At 37.2% G+C, this 23,202-nt stretch overlaps 1 protein-coding gene and 1 non-coding gene across 21 annotated transcripts in view; both read left to right on the forward strand.

Moving 5' to 3' along the window:
* The window catches only part of UNC79 (unc-79 homolog, NALCN channel complex subunit), a 315,670-nt gene that overhangs the window by 141,095 nt on the left and 151,373 nt on the right, over positions 1-23,202 (forward strand). For 19 of the 20 annotated variants that reach the window (XM_053224882.1, XM_053224883.1, XM_053224884.1 and 16 more), the window contains 4 exons: positions 10,305-10,369; positions 15,182-15,270; positions 16,146-16,186; positions 18,895-18,923. In XM_053224882.1, coding sequence (XP_053080857.1) covers positions 10,305-10,369; positions 15,182-15,270; positions 16,146-16,186; positions 18,895-18,923 — 224 coding nt within the window. Of the gene's footprint in view, positions 1-10,304; positions 10,370-15,181; positions 15,271-16,145; positions 16,187-18,894; positions 18,924-23,202 lie in introns of those variants that run through there. The other variant, XM_053224886.1, reaches the window with a different exon arrangement.
* On the forward strand, positions 14,125-14,228 carry LOC113601732 (U6 spliceosomal RNA). The gene has a single exon (XR_003423005.1). It is a non-coding gene; the product is annotated as a U6 spliceosomal RNA (small nuclear RNA).

Here is a 23,202-nt window from a genome sequence, read left to right on the forward strand (position 1 = left end):
CAGGTCCACCTTTTGATGATTCCTTCTTTTTTTGGATCATGGCCCCTTAACACCCCCCTAAAGTTCTCTGTTTTTGTTGTTGTTGGTTTTGCTTCTAATCTTGTCCAGTTTTGTAATTGTTCTCAGTAGGAGAATCAGCTTAAATTAATTTGTCTGTCATTTTTGGGGAAATGGAACCTAAACTTTTTTCTTGTAATATTTTCAAGAGTGGAATGTAGGTCATATGTATTTTTTGAGTTCAGGCATATTTAAGAATGTCTTTCTATTTCTTCACACATGAAAGAAGACTGCTTCACTGTGAAAAATATGTAAATATTGCTTCATTATTTTCTGGCATTTAGAATTATAGAAGACAAATCTTAGACAAGTGTGATTTGTCTGTTATAGAAATCCTTTTGGTCGTTCTTAATTCTTGGAGATTTACTTATTAAAAAGGCTTTTCTTAAGTATCTTTATGTATGAGTATCTTTTTATTGACTTTCACCAATAACGTTAAGAGTGCTTTCAGATCCCTTTTCAATCTTTTTTAGGAAATTTCTCATTAATGAAATTTTAAATTATTGCTTTTTCAAGTTGGTATGTCCCTCAGGAATACCTATAATTCATAGGTCAAATTTCATTTTCTGTACTGTGTAGCTATTCTAACCACTATTTCCCATACATTTATCTTCTATATTCTTAGCTTCTCAGGTTGGTTTACTGTGTAACTTATTTGACTCCCCCCCCCCCATCAGCTCTATTTATTGCTTTGAATTAGGATTTCTAATTCTGCTATTTCATTTTTAGTTTAATTATACTTATCATATCTCTTGTCCAAATTCCTTTTTATCTCATTCTGTTAGCTTCCCATCTCACCATGAATTTCTGTGACTTTCTACTTCTGTTTTTATAGAGGCCATGTGTTCTTACATCAAGTTGCAGATGCTATAATATCTTCCTAAAATATTTTGACTCATAGACTAGATAATTTTCAGACATGTTTTCTCTCAAGTGTCTGCATAATATTTCCTTTCCTTTGAAGTATATGTTTGGTTGGTCCTTCACTTTTTTTCTTTTTAAAATCAATTTTGCTGGTCCCATTAGTGGCCAGGTGAGTATGGACTGTGCCTCATGGTGGTGCTGTCCTGGCCCATGCAGCAGCCAGGTGGGCCTGAACCAGGACTTAAGTCCCACCAGTGGGGACCATCTTGTGCATGGCTTCCATCTCTTCACCCTAAGGGTGCAGAGGCCTGTGCCAGGCTAGGGCTGTTGGGTCTCTTGGGCCAGATGCACATGTATCTTTGCCTAAGGGAGCCCCACTTGTGTGAATGAGGAGGCTGTGGCCAGGCGACTGGACCACTGGCCACCCCTGAAGCGTCAGCTAGATTGTCATGTGGCCTGATTGCTATGTTCATTCCATATATGTGCAAAGATGCAAGCCAGGCTGCGTGGGTGCAGTCCTGACTCCAGCATGACCTCGCTTCATGACCTTGTCAAGTTACTCATACTCTCTGTGCTGGATCTGTGACCTGTGAGGATATGGCCATTGACTTAACACTGGAAAAGTGGCAGCAGCTTGATCCTGCTTGAAGGACTACCTTTGGGGATGTGAGGCTAGGGAAATATAGGAACTTCACATCAGTGGGATGCTCAGTTTCCATGTCAGATATGATCTTCACATTGGAGTCAGGAGGACAGCTGTGGATAGTAGGGGAAGGAACACCACCTCCAGGTTGTCCAGGAGATGACTAGGAAATTGGTAATCAAATAGGAATGCACCAAGAATTTAAGGAGACTTTTGAATCAAGTGAATTTCGTTTATGATGAAGCACCTACTAAGCAGAAAGTCTATGAATATGAAGCTTTTGCAAACATATTTCATCTCAGTGTAAACATTGTCACATCCAAACAAAAACTCCATGAACATGTCTTAGGTGGAAGGAGTTTGAAAGATAACTTAGATTTACTTAATTTAGAAGAAAGAAGCTTTCTGAATTTAATGGAGATGAGAAATTATTCAACTATAATTAATTTCAAATTACCCATGAAAAAAACTGATACAGGTAAGAAAACCTTATGAATGAGGGCAAGTATTTGGTCAGAAGTCATACCTGATTGGACACCAGAGAGTCCATCCTGCAGAGAAACCCTATGGATGTAATAAGTGTGAGAAAGTCTTTACTGATTGATCATCCTTCACTAGACACATGAGATCTCATGCAGGTGAGAGACACTATGAATGCAAATTCAGCCAGAAAGCCTTTAGCAGAAAAACCTCATTATATACCAGATAATTCAAACTAGAGAGAAACTCTATGAATGTGGAAATGCCTTCAGTAATAGTTCTTATTTTAATAGGCATGAAAAAAATGCATACTGGTAATAAATCCTATAAATGTAATGAATGTGGGATGCTGTTCAGTGTGTGGTAGGTTGTTATACCAGCCCCAAAAGACTAAGACATCATTATTCAATACAAACTTCAAATCATCAAAATTACTTTGGCAAGAAGAATTCTGAAATTTTGTTTTTTTCTGAACTTGCATCAGTTAGAATTCCTTTGTGTTGGAAATAACAGAATGTTGAAACTGACTTAAGCAACAAAAGGAACTTTATTGGTACATATCATAGGAAAGTCCAGTATAGCTACTTTTTTTTTTTTTTTTTTGAGAGAAAGAGCAAGTGAGCATTAGCAGGGGAGGAACAGAGGGAGAGAGAGAGTCTCAAGCAGGCTTCATGCCCAGCATAGAGACTGACAGAGGCCTCGATCTCACAACCATGAGATCATGACCTGAGTGGAAACCAAGAGTTAGATGCGTAACCAACTGAGTCACCCAGGCACCCCAGTATAGCTATTTAAAATGGAGAAAGAGAGAATTTGACATCTTGAGAAAAGACTCAAAATTGAGTCTTCTGATTGACGAACATGGCATATCTAACCATTTATTTAGGCCTTGTTTAATTTGTGTCAGCAGTATTTTCTAGTTTTCAGTGTATAGGTCTTACAGATATTTTGTTAAAGGTATTCCTAAATGTTTTGTGGGTTTTGATACTGTTGTAAATGTATTTAAAAATTTAATATTTCTACTTGTTTATTGCCATTATATAGAAATGTAATTGATTTTTCTATTTTGACTTCATATCCAGCAACCTTGCTAAATTCACTTATTAGTTTTCGTAGCTTATTTTTAAGTTCTTAAGATTTTCTATGTACATGGTTATACTCTCTGGCAAATTAATATAATTAAAAATTTTTCTTTTTCCTGCCATGCCTCCTTTCCTTCCTCCCTCCCTCTCTCCCGTCCTTTCTTCCTTCTTTTCTTCTTTCCCCCTGTCACCCCTTCCTTTCTCTCTTTCTTTTCCTCATTGTGCTGGCTCATATCTCCACTTCAGTGTTAAATAGAAGTACTGCAAGTGACTATTTTGTTTTCTCCCTCTGTCTCTATGGGGCATGTATGCAGCATTACGTCTGGTGTTAGCTGTAGGCTTTTAACAGATGCTTTTTTATCAGAGTAAGGAAGTTCCTGTCTATTCTTAGTTTACTGAGAGTTTTTATCATGAGTGAATGTCAATTTTGGTCAAATACATCTTCATCTATTGAGATGATCACATGACTTCTTCCCTTTATTTTGTTAATATGGTAAATTACATTGATTTGCTTTGCATTGTTAATGCAACCTTGTATTTCCTTGGATAAACTCCACATTGTCAGCTATATTATATTGCCAGACTCAATTTGCTAGTTTTGTTAAAATATTTTGCTCCTGTATTTATGAGGGACATTGATCTAGTTTCCTTTTATTATAATGTCATCTGGCTTTGTTTCCAGAGTAATGCTGGCCTCATAAAATGAGTTGGGAAGAGTTTCTTACTGTTCTGTTTTCTGAAAGAAAATTAATTTGTATTATTTATTCTTTAAATAGTTAAGAGGATTCACTTGTGGATCTATCTAGACTTGGGGTTTTCTTTGTAGGAAGGTTTCACATTATGAATTCAATTTAATATTATGTCACATTTTACTTTTCTACTTTCTGTCCAGTCATATTTATAATTTTGTAGTCTGTATTTTGAGGAATAAATGGCATATACATTTTTTCCAACTTGCCAAATTTATTGTCATATCTGTAGAATCTGTGGTGATGTTCTACCTTTTATTCTTGATATTGGTAATTTGTTTTTTCTCTATTTTTTATTCATCAGGGTAGCTTGAGGGTTTATCAATTTTATTGAACTTTCCAAAGACCCATCATTTGGTTTTATGATTTTCCCTATTGGTTTTTTGTTTCCAATTTCATTGATTTCTGCCTTCTATCTCTGTGATTCCCTCTTTAATATTGAGTTTAACTTCTTCTTTTTTCTGCTTTAAGATAGAAGCATAAATTGTTTTTCTATATTACTAAAATAGAAGCATAAATCATTAATTTGGACCTTTTATGTTCTCTAATTTAAGAGTCTAAAGCCATAAATTTACCTAAAAGCATTGCTTTAGTTTCAGCCCACAAATTTGATATGGTGTGATTACATTGTATTTCAGTACAGAATATTTTCTAATATTCCTTATGACTTTTTCTTTAATTTATGGATTGTTTAGAAGTGTGTTTGTTTAAATGTACATGTTTTTGCTGATTTTCCAGGTATCTTTTTGCTTTTTATTTCTAGTTTAATTCCATGTGGTCAGAAAACTTACACTGTGATTTCACTCCATCTAAATTTTTGAGCTTTGTGTAATGGACCAGAATACTGTCTCAATACTGAGAGAGGATTGTTGAAATTTACAACACGAATTATGGACTTCTTTCTCTTTTAGTTCTCTCAGTTTTGCTTCATTTAATTGGAAACTCCATCATTAGATACAAACATATTTATAATTGTTATGTCATCTTGATGAATTGACTCATCATTGTCAAATATCCTTCTTTATTACTGGTAATATTCTTTGTTCTGGGGTCTACTTGTCTGATATTTATATAGACACTCCAGCTTTCCTGTGATTAGCATTATATTAGTGTGGTATAACTTTTCTGATTACTTTTTTAAAAAAAAATTATTTATTTAAGTAATCTCTACACCCAACATGGGGCTTGAACTCATGACCCTGAGATCAAGAGTCACATGCTCTTTTGACTGAACCAGCTAGATTCCCCTCTGTTTACTTTTAATTTATCTATCTTTATATTTCAAGTGTGTTTCTCACAGGCAGCATTTATTCAGGCCATGCTTTTTGAAAAAGTTAAATGATATTTGACAATCTCGGCCTTTTAGACCATTTACATATAATGTAATTATTGTTTAGGCCATTTACATTTAATGTAATTACAAATAACTTAAGTCTATTATCTTACACTCATTTTCTGTTTGTCCCATCTATTCTTTGTCTCTTTTCTTTTTAATATCTTGTTTTCTTTTTGGTTAATTATTTTTAGCATTCCATTTTATCTCTGTATTAGCTATACCTCCTTTTAAGAAGAATTGCTCTAGGGTTTACAATATGCACCTTTAACTTCACAGTCTACCTTCAAATAATATTATACTAGTTTGCATGTAGTGTAAGAACCCCGTGTACTTTCATGTCCTCCCTCTCATCCTTTTTTTGTTCTTGTTATCAAATATTTACTTCTTTTTTTAAAGTTTATTTATTAATTTTGAGAGAGAGAGAGTGTGTGTGTGGGGGGGGGGTGAGGGGCAAAGAGAGGGAGAGAGAATTCCAATCAGGCTCCGTGCTGTCAGCGAAGAGCCTGAGGCCTGGGTCGGACTCACAAACTGTAAGATCATGACCTGAGCTGAAATCAAGAGTTTGATGCTTAACTGACTGACCCACCCAGGCGCCCCTCAAATATTTACTTCTATATATATTATTAGTTTCACAATACATGGCTGTTATTTTTGTTTTAAACAGTGAATCATCTTTTAACAACATGCTAATATAAGTAGAAGGTCTTTTGCAGTTATTCACCATATTTGCTGTGTCCAGAACTCTTTATGCCTTTGTGTAGGTCCTAGCTTCCATCTGGTATCATTTTCCATCAGCCTTCCTTTAACATTTCTTGTTGTGGAGCCCAGCTGGCAATGAATTCTCTTATCTTGTGTTTGTCTTCAAATAGCCTTTATTTCATATTCATTTTTGAAGGATATTTTCACTGGCTATAGAATTCTAGGTGACAGTTTTTTTCTTTCAGCCTATTAAAGATGTCGTTCCATTGTCTTCTGGCTTGCATGGTTTCTGGCGAGAAATCAGCGATCATTCTTATCTTTGTTCCCCTGTAAGTAATGTGTCTTTTTTTTCCTGGCTGCTTTTAAGATTTTCTCTTTATCATGGTTTTAAATCAGTTTGATTATAATGAGTTTGGTGTGATTTCCTTTGATTTAATTTTGCCTAAGATTCACTGAGCTTCTTAGATCTGTGGGCTTATAGTGTTTATTAGATTTGAAAAATTGTGACCATTGTTTCTTCAAATGTCTTCACTCTTCCCCCCCCCTTTTCCCCTTTTGGACTTTTAACCACATGTGCTTTATAATGCCTAATATTTTCCCACAGCTCACTGAAGCTCTATTTTTCTTCCACTACTACAGTTTTGATAGTTTGTTGTTATGTCTTCTAATTCACTGATCTTTCCTTCTGCATTGTCTAATATGCTATTAAGCCCATTCAGTGAATTTCCCATGTTCTATGTTATATTTTTAATTTTATAAATTTCATTTTTCTTTTATTATCTTTCATCTCTATCCTCATTGTGTTCATATTTTCCTTTGAATATGTTTTAAAGTAGCAGTTTTAAAGTCCGTGTTTGCTAACTACCTTGTCTCTATAGTTTCTGGGTTTATTTCTATTGGTCAGTTTTTTTCCTGATTATGGGTAACATTTTCCTTCCTTTCCAAATATCAGTAATTTTTTAATTGGATTCTGGACTTAATGAGTATTGCATTATTGAGTATCTGGATTTTGTTGTCTTTCATTACAGTGTTTTGAGGTTTGTTTTGGCTATCAAGTTACTGGTGGATCAACTTTACACTTTTAAGTCCTGTTCCTATATTTTGTTAGGGTAAGCCTGGAATAGCCTTGTCCCTAATGTTGGTTTAGCCCTACTGCTAAGGTATGACCTGCTAGAGTCATCTCTGTTGAATGTCCCAGGTTTTCACTGAGTTCCCTTTACTCTGACTGGTTGGAATTTGAATATCTCCCAGTCCTGTATGAGATGTAGGAATTATTCTGCTTACAGATCCTCCATAGTTGTTTTCTATGCAGCCTAATGGAGTTTTGCCTTACACGTGTTCTTCTTAGTATAAAGCCAAAGACCCAAAAGGATTCTTAGTCAGATTTCTGGAGCTCTTTCTTCACGTAGCTCCCTCTTCTTTGGCACACTACCCAGCAAATACAAGCCACCTTGCCTCTTTAAACTCAAGTTTTTGTGGATGCTTACCTTTCTTCTTCTATGTCCAAGGTCTAGAAATTACTTCTGGGATGAAAGTCATGTTGATTGTAAGACTGACTTTATTGTTTCTCTTTTCTCAAGGATCATTGTCCTACACTACCTAGTCCAGTTTCTGAAAACAGTTGTTTCATATATATTTTCCAGTTTTCTAGTTGTTTATGGTAGAAAGGCATGTTTAATACCATTTGCTCCGTCGTAGTTGGAAGCAGATTTATTACCTACCATGTTTTTATATTATGTTTTTTTGTTTTTATTTTCAAATGAAGGGAGATCCATCATGAGTATATTTCCCATATGGTAAGGTATGTAGATCAATCCTATATCAGAATCAATTGTAGTGCTTTTCCTAATTACAAATACTTGTAATTAGGATCCCTGGGTGGCTCAGTCGGTTGAGCATTCAACTCTTGATTTTGGCTCAGGTCATGATCCCAGGCCCGTAGGATCAAGCCCTGCATCAGGCTCCATGCTGAAGCTGGAGCCTGCCTAAGATTATCTCTCTCTTACTCTGCCCCTCTCTCCAACTCACATGCTCTCTCTCTCTCTCTCTCTCAAAAAAAAAAAAAAAAAAAAAAAGTAAAGATTTTGATTCAGTAGATCTAACATGATTTTCAGGTATCATATTTTTTAAAATCTTGACAAGTGATTTTTGATACACAAGAAAGGCTAAGAATCCATATTTTAGTAAGTTTAAATCTAGTGTGACTTTGGTAAACTAAGTGAGGTATCTTACAATCTTTTCTTAACTCAGTGACACTCTGTAAAAATGAAATAGAATATTAGAGGGGTAGAACCTCCTGGATATCCCCACATATAAAGCATTAATTTCTTGAAAAGCAGGAGTCTTTAGAGCCCTGATAAAGTGCTATCGCTGTTGTACATTCTTATTTCTCTGTGCCTTTGCCATAGCAGTTGCTATATATTTTGAATATTACCGCTGTTTCTAAGTGTCAAGATTCTTAATATTTGTAAAGTGATCTGCAAATATTCTCATAATATAGGGATTCAAAAATGGCTAGCATATTTTATCTTGTGTGCTAACTCTGTTTTATTAGTGGCAACTTTCTGAAGCTCAGTGTTGAGAAGGATCCTAAGGCCAGTTCTGGACTCAGCAGGAAGGAAGGCTCTTATGGATTAGTGATATCTGTCATGAGTTTGGGATTGGAGGAATGAGATACTTGTCCCATGTATTTGCAACTCCTATACTTGTTAAAGGCAGTCTTTTTTCTTTCTTTTTTTCTAGATTTCTCTAGTTACACAAGAAAACTTTTTTTGCTACTCTCTATTTTCATCCTGACTTCCACATGTAGTAAACAAATTTTATAGTTTTGGAATGCCTATATTCAAATTATTTCTTCATTCATCCATTCCTTACTCATTTCTTCTTTCTTTCTTTCGAACATATAAGCAATATGATACTGTGTTATTAGAGTAGTGGTTTCTGGTCTATATTTCTTATCTTCTTTCTACATAAATTGACCCACTGTGTATTTTTCAAGGTCAATGGCTCTGTTGACCATATTTTCCTAAATTTTAAATCAGACACATAATCTTATACCTGGTCTAACCATAGGCTAGAAGATTTGAAGGTGGAGCACCCCTGGAAAAAAAAACTTTATATTTGGAGCATAAATTAGGTCTGGAATATTATCAATACATGTTTTTGAATTACAATTGGATTTATAAGTAAGTAAGAATATCCTCTCATCTGCAAATTCTTGTATATTAGGCTGATCATAGTCCTATAAGATTAGAATTTGGTGATTTAGAAAAATGTCCTACTTCCAAATATGTACTTTTATTGCATTTTGTAATGATGGAATATTGTTAGCTAAGTGCTTTGACTTACAGAATCATCTAGATGATGATAAATACTTGTTGTGACTTTCATTCTAATCTATCCCAGATCACTTGTTTCTTATCTATATTCTGCATGCATACTGTGTTAAGGAGTGGGTATTAACAAACTAGCAGACATTAGTCTGTGGGTCCCAATCTGTGGTGTGTGAGAGAGATGTGTTTCATCTGGGCAAGAAACTCATCTTTTCAGTCTCCACATTTGCTGGGAATGGGGTGGGAAATGGAATAGTGGAAGTTGCCTTAGCATTCATTTCAGTTATTATCAGTTTGAAACACTTCCTGGTGCCAGAAATCTAGGATGTTCAGCATAGTATACACTACAATGAAAAGAGCAGGTGTTGAGATCCAAGACATAGAGGTTCTAGTCTCAGCTTGTCAGGTACTAACTCTGTGACTATAGTGAGCTACTTACCTTTTTAAAAAAATTTTTTTTTCAACGTTTATTTATTTTTGGGACAGAGAGAGACAGAGCATGAATGGGGGAGGGGCAGAGAGAGAGGGAGACACAGAATCGGAAACAGGCTCCAGGCTCTGAGCCATCAGCCCAGAGCCCGACGTGGGGCTCAAACTCACGGACCGCGAGATCGTGACCTGGCTGAAGTCGGACGCTTAACCGACTGCACCACCCAGGCGCCCCTGAGCTACTTACCTTTTTAACTTTTACTTATTCGTATGTGAAATGAAGTTAATAATCTGCTATACCTATCCTACAGACTTGTTGGCAGGATGAAGTGAAACCATAGATATAAAACCTTCAAGAACTTAATGGTATATATCACTGTGAGGTAATGTTATTGTACCATGTATGCCACATTATATTAGCTTGTCTTTCCCCGTGGGAAAATGTATGGAGTTGTGATATATTTGTTCAATTGTTAAATTTGTCATAGATAAAAAAAAAATAATTATTTTAGGAAGCCTTCCTATGATGGTTCTATTTAGGAAAAAGAAAACTAGTGTAATATTTGCTATGCCTTTACTAAGGCACAAGTAATGTCAATGAGAAGTATTCATCAGCTATGCTTTGCTTTACAGCTTGGAATCCCATCCACTGCCAGCACATTGAATGCCACAATGCAATTAACAAGCCAGCTGTGAAGGTACTGTTTTATTAGACCTGGTGCCATATTGTATTGTCAGTGGTCAAATTATCAGGAGCAAACTGCTGAATGAAATGGAGTAGATCACATCCTTCTCTGTAAAGCAAAGGCCTGTGCTCTGTAGTAATCTCAAGCATCTCTGTGTTCAATTTGACTGTACTTGGGTGGGTTGGTTCATGACAGAGCAATGAATAGTGGTGTCTGCAGGTTTGGTATGATTTCATGGTCAACTGCTGTGTAGCAATGAGTAATTATCAGAATACTCCTGGTGAAACACTTATATAGTCCTTATTTGGCTTCTGTCTGAGCTAATAAACTCAGGGAAATGTACTTTGCCCCTGTTTCACTCATTTCAAATTATGAGTGTCTAGTGTATGACTACATGAATTCAAGTGTCATAGAAAAACTTGATAAAATTGGTAAGTCTTAGCTCAGATCACAGATATGACTTCATCAAAATGACTAAGAGGTAGTTGGGCAGCAGTCACATGGAAAGGTACCTTAGAGGTAAGGAACGGTGGTTTAGAGAGGCCAAGACACTTTTCTAAGCCAGAACCAGGTACTTTAACTCTCAGCCTTATTCTTTTTCTGCCACATCAAATTGGTTCTTTTGTTATAACCCTAAATTGTTGAATTTGAATGTTAGGAAAAATAATCACACCTTTTAACAAAATTATTTGTGGTATATTTGTTGGATACAACACTTGGCTGGAGAGACCTGTGTCTGGATTTGCAAGGATTAATTTTTATATTATGAAGAGTGGGAATTAGGTCAAGTCATTAGAATTCACAGATAATTGTTAGAACCTAGTGTCGTGGGAGTTTGCCTCTCTTCTATAGACAGGAAGACTACCAAATAATAGATTACCATATAATAATAAAGATTACCAAATAATAGAAACATAATAGTATCATCTTATAGAAACAGAGTAGAAGAGGTAAAATGAGACATAAGAAATATAAATATACACGGAACCAAAAAAGAAATATAAAGGGACCCCAAAATGTGTTTCATATACCAAAAATGTCAGAGGAGTGCCAATAATAACATTGTCATCCGGATATACCTAACAAAGAACATTGTTGTATTATTATGCTTGATCTCTGCTTTTATAAAGGCAAATTGAAGGGTGCCTGGGTGGCCCAGTCAGTTGAGCATCCAACTCTTGATTTCAGCTCAGATCATGACCTCGGGGTTATGGGATAGAGCCCTGCATTGAGCATGGAGTCTGCTTAAGATTCTCCCTCTCTCTCTTTCTCTTTCTCTTTGTCTCTCTCCCCCTCTGTTCCTCCCCCCTGCTCATGCTCTCTCTCTCTAAAATAAAAAATGAATAGGGGCATGTGAACGGCACAATGGGTTAAGCCTCCAACTCTTAATCTCTGCTCAGGTCATGATCTCACGGTTCATGAGTTCTAGCCCCATGTCAGGCTCTCTGCTGTCAGTGTGGAGCTTGCTTTGGATCCTTTGTCTCCCTCTCTCTCTGCCCCTCCTCCACTGGTGCGTGCTCTCTCTCTCTCTTAAATAAATAAAACATTAAAAAATAAAATAAAATAATTAATTAAAGAAGGCACATTGAATGACTTTATGTTGAGAAAGAGCATGTGTGAGGGTAACTCACTAATGGAAGCATAGTTCTTACCCATCCTACTATGTGTGCCCCTCCTCTGAAATTCCACAAACATTTGGGGTTCAAAGGTACTTTTCTTTGGTGTGATGACATTTTGAGCTAAACACATGTGAGTTCATTTTAACCATGGAATTCAGCTTAATTCTTCACGGTGGTGAGAATTGCATAGCTCCCTTACTTTAGTTTCTATAGCTGCCCTTTTTCTCTTTCTGCCTATGTTACAATGCCCTCTTTTGGTTTACTCAGATATGGATAGAAAGGTATTTTTTGTTTGATTTTTCCGATTACTTTCCTCCTGATCTTATGTCAGCCTACATTCTCAGGAGTCTTCTGACTTCCTGATTAGTAGTGACTTTTGATTTTCTACTCACAGAAGTCATCACAAATTAGATTTTCTCCCTCCCTTCTAGGCAAATGGGTTAGTCCACCACCCTGGTCTGGCTTTGCTTTTCTTTCTCTTACGAGCTGGTCCCTGTAGCCAGTTGTGGAGGACAGGCCACACCATCCTACTTTCTCAAGTCCCATTTTATTGAAGTGAAATTCATATAGCATAAAACTAACCATTTTAGAGTGAATGATTCAGTGGCATTTAGCACATTCACAATGCTGTGTAACTACCATCTCTATCTGCCTAAACATTTTTATCACCCTCCAGATTTTACTTTCTGAACTCCAGTTTTCCTGAAGAGTTTTCTTTTGTATTTTTACTCTGCTTCCTTGGAAAGGTAACATTCTTGTTAATGATTTCAGTGCTGGGGCTGTTTTTGCTCGACAACAGGTCTGGCTCAGTATTGTTTTTTTCATTATGATATAAGCACTCCTCAAACTCACATAGATATGACCATATGACATGTAGGTTGAGGGTATGCAACATCCAGATAGGTACAGAATAATGTTAAATGAAAATGAAGTCATGAATTTGTATAGTATGATGCCAATTTAATTTAAAAATCACATAAACATACATTTATATTCATATTTATAGTGAAAAACAACCAATAATACTCATTAGAATGTTATCAGTGATTGCATCGAAATGGAGGGTTAATGAGTTACTTAAATATTCTTCTTTTCTCCATTTTCTCAAGCCTCTACGTTGGGCATAATTGTATTTATAAATGGAAAATAACTATTTTTAATGCAGCAGTCAGATATGAACATATTAATATGGATGTAAACTGGCCTGTTCAGAGTAAACAGAGTTGACCCTACTATCCACAAATGTGATGGGTCATATGAACTAATTCATTGAACATGTCAGAGGTCACCTAGCTAATCACTAGTGATTATAGTTCTAACAGCCTAGGAGTTTTTCCTTTTGAATGGAATGAAAAAATATGTTTACCTGACAGGAGTATCAATGATTCACTAGAAATGAAAGTAAAGTAACTATTTTGAAGAACAGATTTCATGGGGTACATGGGAAAGACTCAGGGAAAGTGGATTTATCTGTCCAAAAAATACTCTCTCCATATTCGTGAGCTTTATCACTAGGCAGTGATGATTAGCCAAATAGAAAAGTATTATCTATTTTGGTTGCAATACATTGCAAAAAAGTATTTTTTAGGCAAGAGCCAAAAGCTCCTACAGGATTCAAAATGAAAATATGTTGGAACTTAGAGTTCATTATATCACACTCTGCTTTTGGTTTTCCTTGGTTCTGTTTGCAGATCACTTTATGAAATACTTTGGAGCCCAGATAATTATCTAACACAGGAGTCAGCAAACAATGGCCCATAGCCAAATCTGGGCTACTGACTGTTTTGTAAATAAAGTTTAATTGGAACATAGCTGTGCTCATTTACTTGTGTATTATTGTCTATGGCTGTTTTCATGCTGCAACAGCAGAGTTGAGTAGTTGTGACAGAGAACGTATGGTCCACAAAGCCTGAACTATTTACTCTCTGATCATTTCCAGGAAGTTTGCTAATCCTGGATTAACACACCAAAAAGTAGTTATTCATGGCATTAAAGGAAGCATGAAACTTATCTAAGGAAAATTTTCACACTGGACTTGGAACATCAGGGAATATATAATTTACAGATTTTGATGGTATAACGATTGAAATTTAGGAATTCTAACTCTTGTTCCCCCAATTGTTGAAACTCTTCAGGTAGCACATATAGTTGCTTCGGCAGCACATATAGTAAAATTGTAATGATACAGAGAAGTTTAGCATGGTCCCTGTGCAAGGATGACACACAAAACTCTTCAGGGTTTTAACTTTAAATGTCAGCCTGTTTGGGTTATAAGTTCAGTTCATTTTTTCTCCCAAATCAGTAAAAACAGCTAAAAAAAAAAAAAAAGTCAGAGTGGAGTTCCAGAGGAATTTGTGACCTAGGCACATTATCTGTACAGTCAGCTATAGCATGGATTCATTATTTCCTGAAGGACAGGAAAACAGAATTCGAAATGACTTTAGTAAGTTATAGACATTTAACATGATGCAAAGTACAAAACTTAGCTAGTTGCATTCACTTGATTTTAAATATCTAGATATTGGAAAATACACTGATGATCAACAGCAAAATTAACACTTTTCATCTCTGTGCTTAGGCTCATGAAAACTCAGCCATAAATAATCCAAAATTGAACAGAGCTAAGCAAACCACAGGTCATGTGTGTAAGGAAAAAACATCTAAAAATGTAACATTGGATGACTGATATAGAACTTAGATTTCAGAGTAAGAAAAACAAATTGCTCAGTGTTAGATTTCATGGGAAATTTTTTGAATGAGGTTTCTTTTAAGAAGCAAAATTCTCTACTGCCAGAATTTTGGTAGCAGTTATGATTTTAAAATCTTGATATGTTTTCCTTTTCCTAAAGAGAGATTGCTATGTTTACCACTTTCGAGAAGGAATTACTGTACGAGTAATACAGAGGCAATTCGAGCCACTATTGAACAAGATTTTTTCTCTTTGTGGAGTGAGGGTGGATTTCTTGACACTATTTGTCACTTGAAACTGCAGACAAGAGGAGAAATGAAAACCATAGTAGCCACATTTACATCTCCAGTGTGGACTCCTCAGCCAGTGCAGCAAAAATAGCTATAGGTTAAAATGGGTTTTACTAACAATATTTATTCCAGTTTGCTTTTGAAAATCTGTCACGATTGCGCTTACGATGTGGGGATTGTGATAAACAGGACAGGAGAGTTCATTCTGCCTTTTCCTGTGTTTCAGATGTGTATCGACCCTTCCCTGTCGGTAGCTCTAGGGGATAAACCACCCCCATTGTATCTCTGCGAAGAATGCAGCCAGAGGATTGCGGGGTAGGTATAAGAGTCCTCCAGGAAGAGAAAGTAGGGTAACCAGAGAAGATAAGAACAACCAGTTTTATTAAATTGGTTACATTGCCCACATTTCCCACTAACCTCTCTGTTTTTTAAAGGTTAGTCAAATATTTGATACATAGCAAATTTTCATTTGAGAGATTTCAGCTTTGAAAAATTGCAGTACTTCTCCCCATGTGATAAGAGAAAGCAGTGACACTTAATAAAACAGCTCAAATTTTCAAGTGACCCGGTTAAAAAAGGCCACAAGAGGGGCGCCTGGGTGGCGCAGTCGGTTAAGCGTCCGACTTCAGCCAGGTCATGATCTCGCGGTCCGTGAGTTCCAGCCCCGCATGAGGCTCTGGGCTGATGGCTCAGAGCCTGGAGCCTGTTTCCGATTCTGTGTCTCCCTCTCTCTCTGCCCCTCCCCCGTTCATGCTCTGTCTCTCTCTGTCCCAAAAAAAATAAATAAACGTTGAAAAAAAAATTAAAAAAATAAATAAATAAAAAAGGCCACAAGAGAAAAAGAAAAGAAAACCGTGGCTTTCAAACGTGACGTGTAGTTCAAATGGGTTCTCTCTGCTTGTTAGTTTCACAGAATCACACTCAGGGTTGTACACATCATGCTGTACTTTGGTTGGCTTCACTAGCATCTGGAAAGTATCATTTAAAGATAAGTGAATATGATGAAATGCCAATAATTTATAATTTAGCTGCAATGCATTAGACTTTTAAAAAGTTGATTATGATAGTGCTCTTAATGACATTTCCTTTCTATTGAAAGCCTCTTAGTAATAGCGTGCAGCTTATAAACATTCATGTGGAAGGGTAACATTACAAAGAAGCTCAAAAATGAATTTTGCTTTTCTTTACAGGGACCACAGTGAATGGCTCATTGATGTGCTTCTGCCTCAAGGTATGGTTTACATGAGAAAGGATGAATAATAAGTAATCATGACTAATGGCATGGTTGGTTTGTCTCCTTTTGTACTGTATTATTTTACAAGGACAGTAACCAAAGTATTATATTCTGTGAATAGTCATTGAGATGAAGCATTACATCAATGTCTTCCTTATACCCACACATTTAATAATGAAGGAAGAGGTATCACCTTTGCCGAAATTAAGGGTAGATGTTGGAATTAAGATTCTGTGTGACAAAAGCCCTGCTGAATTATGTCTTAAGAGATTTTCTGTACATATAACAGGCATTGCCAATGATGTTTCTGTGCCAGGTCAGAAAGGGAATAGGAAACATCAGTGGGAAGAACATTGAATCATGGGGCTTTTCCTACTGCTATTACTAGCTCTGTGTTTTTAGGGAACATCATTTAATTGCTCTGAGACTCAGTCTCCCTAGTAAAGTGGGGATAAAGTATAGGTGACTCATCTCAGTTAAAAGACGGGACTGTGATGTTTGTAGTTGGTTAGAGTTCTGAAAGCTATGTCTTGTAAGGTGGCAGGTCCCAGACAGAGGTTTCCTTCACACATCTGGAAGCAGGTATCCCAGCCACTTAATTGGAGGCTGAAACGACCAGGGAAAATTATTCAGGAAAGCAGAGGAAAGATGAAAGGTGGAAAAGCTGGGGGGCCATAGGAGGAACTTGATATATGACTTCAGAGGTAGATAATAGAAGACTTTCTATGAAAGGCCGTATTTAAGAAGAACTGTAAAAACCTTATGTTAACTAAATTCTGTGAACATTAAAAAAAAAAACTTTAAGGACATTTTCTTGATGATAATTACACTATTTCTTTGTAGTCTAACATTTTTTTTAATGTTTGTTTATTTTTGAGAGAGAGAGACAGACAGACAGAGTATAAGCAGGCAAGGGGTAGAGAGAGAGAGGGAGACAAAGAATCTGAAGCAGGCTCCAGGCTCCAAGCTGTCAGCACAGAGCTTGATGCAGGGCTCAGACTCACGAACCACGAGATCATGACCTGAGCCGAAGTCAGACGCTTAACCGATTGAGCCACCCGGGTGCCCTGTAGTCTAACTTTTAATATTAGGTCATCTCACCCTTAAGAAGTAAATTAGTGAATGATCTTTGTCTGTAAAATGGGTCAGTAATGTCAGCCTCTATATCCTTCAAAGAGACATTTTGAAAATTTATATAAGAATAACTGTGAAAAGATTTGGGCTTTATGGGTAAAGGTAAATTTTTCCCTCCTTAAATTAGGCTACCTTGTTAGTGAACTGCCAGTGCTCCAAGGTGAAGTCTATAGTCAGGAGCAAAACTATATTTTTAAATATCAGATGTGTTGCTGAATTCTGGTCACCTTCTCCAGAAGATATTCATCTTTGGAAGAAAACTTGTAATAACTTTTAATTATTTATCTAGAGGTGTGACACTAACTTCAGGTTAAGACAGGCTCTAAGATATCAAACTGTTAGTAACCATTAATTATTCAAAACCAGTTTTAAAAACTGAGTTTTAAATTTCATCAGTTTAGCATCTACTAATTCATAATTTCCAGACAGTTTGGGAGACATTTATCTTGACCTTTTTGATAAATTTTAACATAGACTATACTGTAAGTAATGCTTCATTTCATTTTTTGAACACTTAACTATTTCACAGGGAATGTTAACATATTCCTGGAAAAATTATTTTCAAGTATTCTCAAGCATCAATTTTCACGAAAATAATTGCTCTGCCCACTGAAAAGAATATGTATCTGTTTGTCGATCCTGAAGTAGACAGTAGTTTGACAGCCTTACTCCAACTGGCCAATCCATGAGTTTGCCAATTGCTTTCTCTGAAATGAGCATGTAGGTGGTTTTACACTAGTTAAGGACTGATATAAATCAATAATTCGTCTCTGAGTAATCCAAGTTAGTAAGGTTTTTCTACAGTTTTGAAATAGCAAATCATCTCCATGGTGAAGCTCTAAATATATCACATCAACTTGGTGTCGTAGCATAATGGAAGACAGTAAACAGGGAATCCAGAGATGTTATCTCTAGATCTGCCTTTATCAATTGATAGCCTGTGTGATGCTGAAGAAGTTATGCAAACCTCAGTTTTGTTCTATGTCAGATGAGGAGGTGAGATGAATGTTATTTTGCTTTGGCTTTAACATGATCTGAATTCTTTTTGTTTTATTTTATTTTATTTTATTTTATTTTATTTTATTTTATTTTATTTTATTTTATTTATTAAAAAATTTTAAATGTTTGTTTATTTTTGAGAGAGAGAGACAGACTGTGAGTGGGGGAGGGTCAGAGAGAGAGGGAGACACAGAATCTGAAACAGGCTCCAGGCTCCAAGTTGTCAGCTCAGAGCCTGATGAGGGCTTGAACTTACGAACCGTGAGATCATGACCTGAGTCAAAGTCAGACGTTTAACCAACTGGGCCACCCAGGTGCCCCTAATGTGATCTGAATTCTAAGTCATGTCTGAGGAGGTTGAATTACTTTTAAGAATAGGGGAAGTATTTGCAGCATGCAGGTGTTCCTAACCTCATCAAACACAGGGAGATGACAATAAGACAAGAGAGAAGCTGTTTTGGTCAGGTCTAGAGGTTGTGTTACTAAGCTTGCTTTTACTCACCTTCGTGGCTCCCCTCATTTAAAATGGGCTGTCTTTCTTTGTTAATATATTGTGTACCTTCCCCTTACAGCTGAAATATCTGCTATATGTCAGAAAAAGGTAAGAGCAAACTATCTGTGTGGTGGGGGCATGATTTGCTGTGTTTGTATGTAAATTCATTCATTGACATCTGCCTCATTTCTGCACCACGGTTTCCCAGTATGTACATGTCACTGTATTCCTGAAGGGGGAAAATAAATCATTGAGCATGCAAGATTACTGTGTCCGAGTGGTCTCTCTTTCCATTTCTGCTTTTGCTCACCCATCTTACGCACAGTGTTTTTGGTATGTAATCTGAAATAAAAGCATATGTGACTCTAGTTACAAAAAGCTTTTACCTTAACCTTGGTAAAGGATGTATCTTGTGTGCTAGACATCTTTATTGCTTTGAAGTGGAGTGCAAATAGTTCAATATATGTGTGTCAAAAACATACCCAGACTGACTGTATTTATATAGAAAACATTCATTTAGATGTAAGATGAATGAAATCTCTAGTTAAAGATTCTACCTTCAAATTGCCTTTAGCCACTTTTCATAACAGTTTCCCTGAGCCATTTCCATCTTCTTTTCTTGTTCTAGTTGTTGAAAAGTACAAGAGAAGGTAGTAAGGCATCATACAAAGAACTTTGGATTAGTTGGTTGAGACCCTTGGTTTCTGGCCAGCTCTATCCCCACCTACCTATGAGACCATGTACAAGTCACTTAAATGTTTAGGAATTGGTCATGAGTGGGTACCTTTGGAGGGCTATTTCAGTGATCTTTTGTCATATAATCTAAAATATCATGGCTTGTAACAACAGACATTTATTGATCACAGTTCTGTGGATTGGCAATTTGGCCTGTGGTCAATGAGACAGTTCTTTTGATAAACTCCCCTAGGTTCACTCATGTGCCTGCAGTCCATTGGTGGGTAGCCTAGGGATTGGCCGGCCCCAGATGAGCTCACTCCCACGTCTGGGGCCTCATCTGGCACAGCTGGAATGGTTGGATGACAGGGGTGTCTGGCTCTCCCTCTTTCCATTAGGTGTCTCATCCTCCAGGGGGCGAGGCTGGATTTGTTCACAAGGCAGCAGTGTTCTGAGCGAATGAGAGAGGAAGTCGCAAGGCCTTTTGAGATTGAAGCTCCTAAGTCACACAGCATCACTTCTGCTGCATTCCACTGGTCAAAGCAAGTCCCAAGTCCAGCCCAGATTCAAGGAGTGGGGACATAGACCTCTCCCCTTTAGAGAAGGAGCGACAAGAATTCCGTGGTCACATTTAATCTACCATAATCCACCCTCTGGACATAATTACTTACATTTCTTCCACATGTAAAATACTTTCACCACCTTACGAGACCTCCTAAAGTCTTAAATCCATTTATGGCTTCAGTTCATCATCTTGTGATCTGCATATGGTCTGGTCACTGATGAAACTCCTTGGGTACAAATTCTCTTGATCCAGAGACCTGTGAACTAAAAAGGCAAGTTACCTGCCCCCTCCACCCCCTACACAAGATGGTGAGACAGGGACAGGATGACAGCAGTAGGCCTCCATTTGGAAGAGGAAATGGAAGCACATAGCTGTTAGAGGACTGTAGCAGCTCCAGCCACGAACATGACAACGGCTCCTCTGTCTCCAGGGATAGCGAGTGTGCCTTGACTAGGATGTGGTTTTACATCCAGGGAGTAGTTCCCTAATCCATTGTTGTTCTCCTGCATTCTTTGCTCTACTCTCTGAAACATCTTTTCCGAGAAGAAATGGCACATGGTGCAGTTGAGGGGCTCCCTTAGCTTGCTCCCTGATGCAGAAGTCGGGTCCCATAGACTTCCTTTCATGTTGAACTGTGTCTGTCCCCTGTAGTCTAAGTCGATGGCGCTTTTGCTAATAAGACTTTCTGTAAAACCTTGTGGATTTTCAATAAATCTCATTGGAGTTCAGTGCCCCCCAAACCGCCTCTATAATTCTTTTGGGGACGGTCCTTTCTGTACTTGGGGCATTTCAGTCTGCCCTTAAAATTATTAGAAGCCCTCTTCTAGCTGAAAGGCTCAATTGAGCATCACCATCTTTTATCTTTCTGAAGTTTTAACAGAGGATTGTGCAGCCAGTCAGCATATTTTTGATTTGATTTTTTATCCTGAGGCTATATCCTACTTTGAGAATCTTTTATAAGCTGGAGGGACGAGAATGAGAAGCAGTTTTATATTCCAAATTAGTATGTCCTGACTCTGGTGGTATACCTAACATATTTGATACCCAGAGTGGATCATTTTTTTAACACTGCCCTACTTTATATGACAAAATTATTTTTAGTAATAAGTTTCAAATTAGCAGATTTTTATTACTTATCCTTTAATAAATGTGTTTTATATGAAAGTTAATTTAGAGAACATTCATTAAGTTCGTGATAGTTCAGAACTATTTGAGCTTGCTTTGGGTACAGTTTGTGTCTACCTCTTCTGGAGTACATATTCCTACATTTGAACAGTGGGTTTGAAATAAACATCAAGATTGTAAAGGTAAAGAGAAAGACTTTGATTTATGTCAATTCTGTCATTCTGTGAGACAGGTTGGGATTTTTTTTTTTTTTTTTTTATGTTTAAAGTTCAAAGCAGTGAAACAGAGTAGCTGGAGAAACTATGCCCATCTGAATTTGAATCTCTGGGAAATCTCTCTACTTTACTTTTGAAATGAATGCATATAACTGAGTCCACATGGGTTGAGGACTGACTGTGGCTTATTAAAACTTAGTGGGAACCACAAGAATTGGTTAGAACTTAAGTCAACCAAAGGTTATTTTGGGGCAAAGTATTTTATTGCTGATATTATTTAGAATTGGTAGCACATGGTGATAAAGCAGTTGACTCTTAGTTGGTGTGTATCCAGATAACTGCATAAGAAATCACTAAATCATTCAAATGTAGTAGCATAAACCAACAATCCATTTAATTATGCTCATAGATTTTGTTGGTAAAGATTGGGACAGGGCACAGTCCATAGCCTGTCTCTGCTTGATGATGTTTGAGGTCTCATCAGGGAAGACTTGAATAACTGGGGGCTGGGATTATCTAGAGGCTTCCAGATCATATGTTTTGGCTCTCGGATGGGGTGACTTGAAGGCTGGGCTTATGCAGCGCTGTTGACAAGAGACTTACCCATTGCCTCTCTACATGGCTTGGCCAGGACAAAGTTCTGAGTATTCCAATGAGGAAACATCTGAAGAGAGAACATTTTAAGATGGCCAGGTGAAAGCTGCATGTCTTTTTAAATCTGGCCTCAGGAGTCATATAGGTATCACTTCTGCCATACTCTCTTGATTGAAGCAGCCATGAGTCCATCTAGATTCAAGGCAAATGGAAGCATACCTGAGGAAGCCAACCCAAAGAGCCTCATACACAGCTGGACTTGATTTAGATGACAAGACCTTGAACCTCCAGCCAAGAATTTGCATGTGGGAAGAATGTAAATAATATGTGAACAGAAAATAGGATGGTAAATTGCAGGCCTTAAACTTCAGGGCTTTATTATAGTGAATAACTACCCACTAAACCCATATCCACATTCTCTTGTTTATAGAATGGTGGGAATGCCAGAGGAACAAAGACTAATTATAACGAAGAGGAAGAAGTTAAACACTAAGAACATGCTCTGATATATACCACACTGCTAGTGGTGTGGTATTGGTTTGGTGGCGAGCAGAAGCCCCAAGCCAATAAGGGTTCTTGTGCTTCCAGAATGAAAGTTAGCGTGTGAGTGAGAAAGGAAGGACACGCGGGAAAAATACACCACTTGGTGAGTCAGGACTGAGTTGGATGCTCACAAGACTTGGGCCTCAGTTGCAGAATAAACACACTGTATTTTAACAAATAATTTTTAAAACCTTATTAATGAAAAGAAAAAAAATTACAAAAATGTTAAACTTGGCTTTTATGATTTGTAGGCCTGAGTCCTGTTTAGAAAATGAGATTTGCTGACACCAGTGTCCAAAGCCTTGTGCTAAAAAGCAAGGCGGAACAAACCCTACTTTGAAATGGTTGCTTTGATAGGCAGTTCAACACATTGTCAGTGTTTTGGTGTAGGTTTTGTGCTGGCCTCCTTCCTTATTCTGCCCTCAAAAGATCTGTCATGGAAGGGTCTCAAATCTTCACCAGGCTCTGAGTTCATAATGGCCTACAGTATAACATCCCCGCAAGGTGTTCACATCTTTATAAGCTCTATTGAAAGTCTGCAAAGCTCTTAGGACACAAGATGTTGAGCACATGGTGTGGCATCTCTCACAGACTTGGGACACATATTTTTGCAGAAGTCAGGAGCGTTTCCTCACAGCTCCTCAGATGGTGCCTCTCTCCCCTGCCTCTT

This window comes from Acinonyx jubatus, chromosome B3 (genome assembly GCF_027475565.1).
Source record: "Acinonyx jubatus isolate Ajub_Pintada_27869175 chromosome B3, VMU_Ajub_asm_v1.0, whole genome shotgun sequence".
In the NCBI taxonomy this organism is placed as follows: Eukaryota; Metazoa; Chordata; class Mammalia; order Carnivora; family Felidae; genus Acinonyx; species Acinonyx jubatus.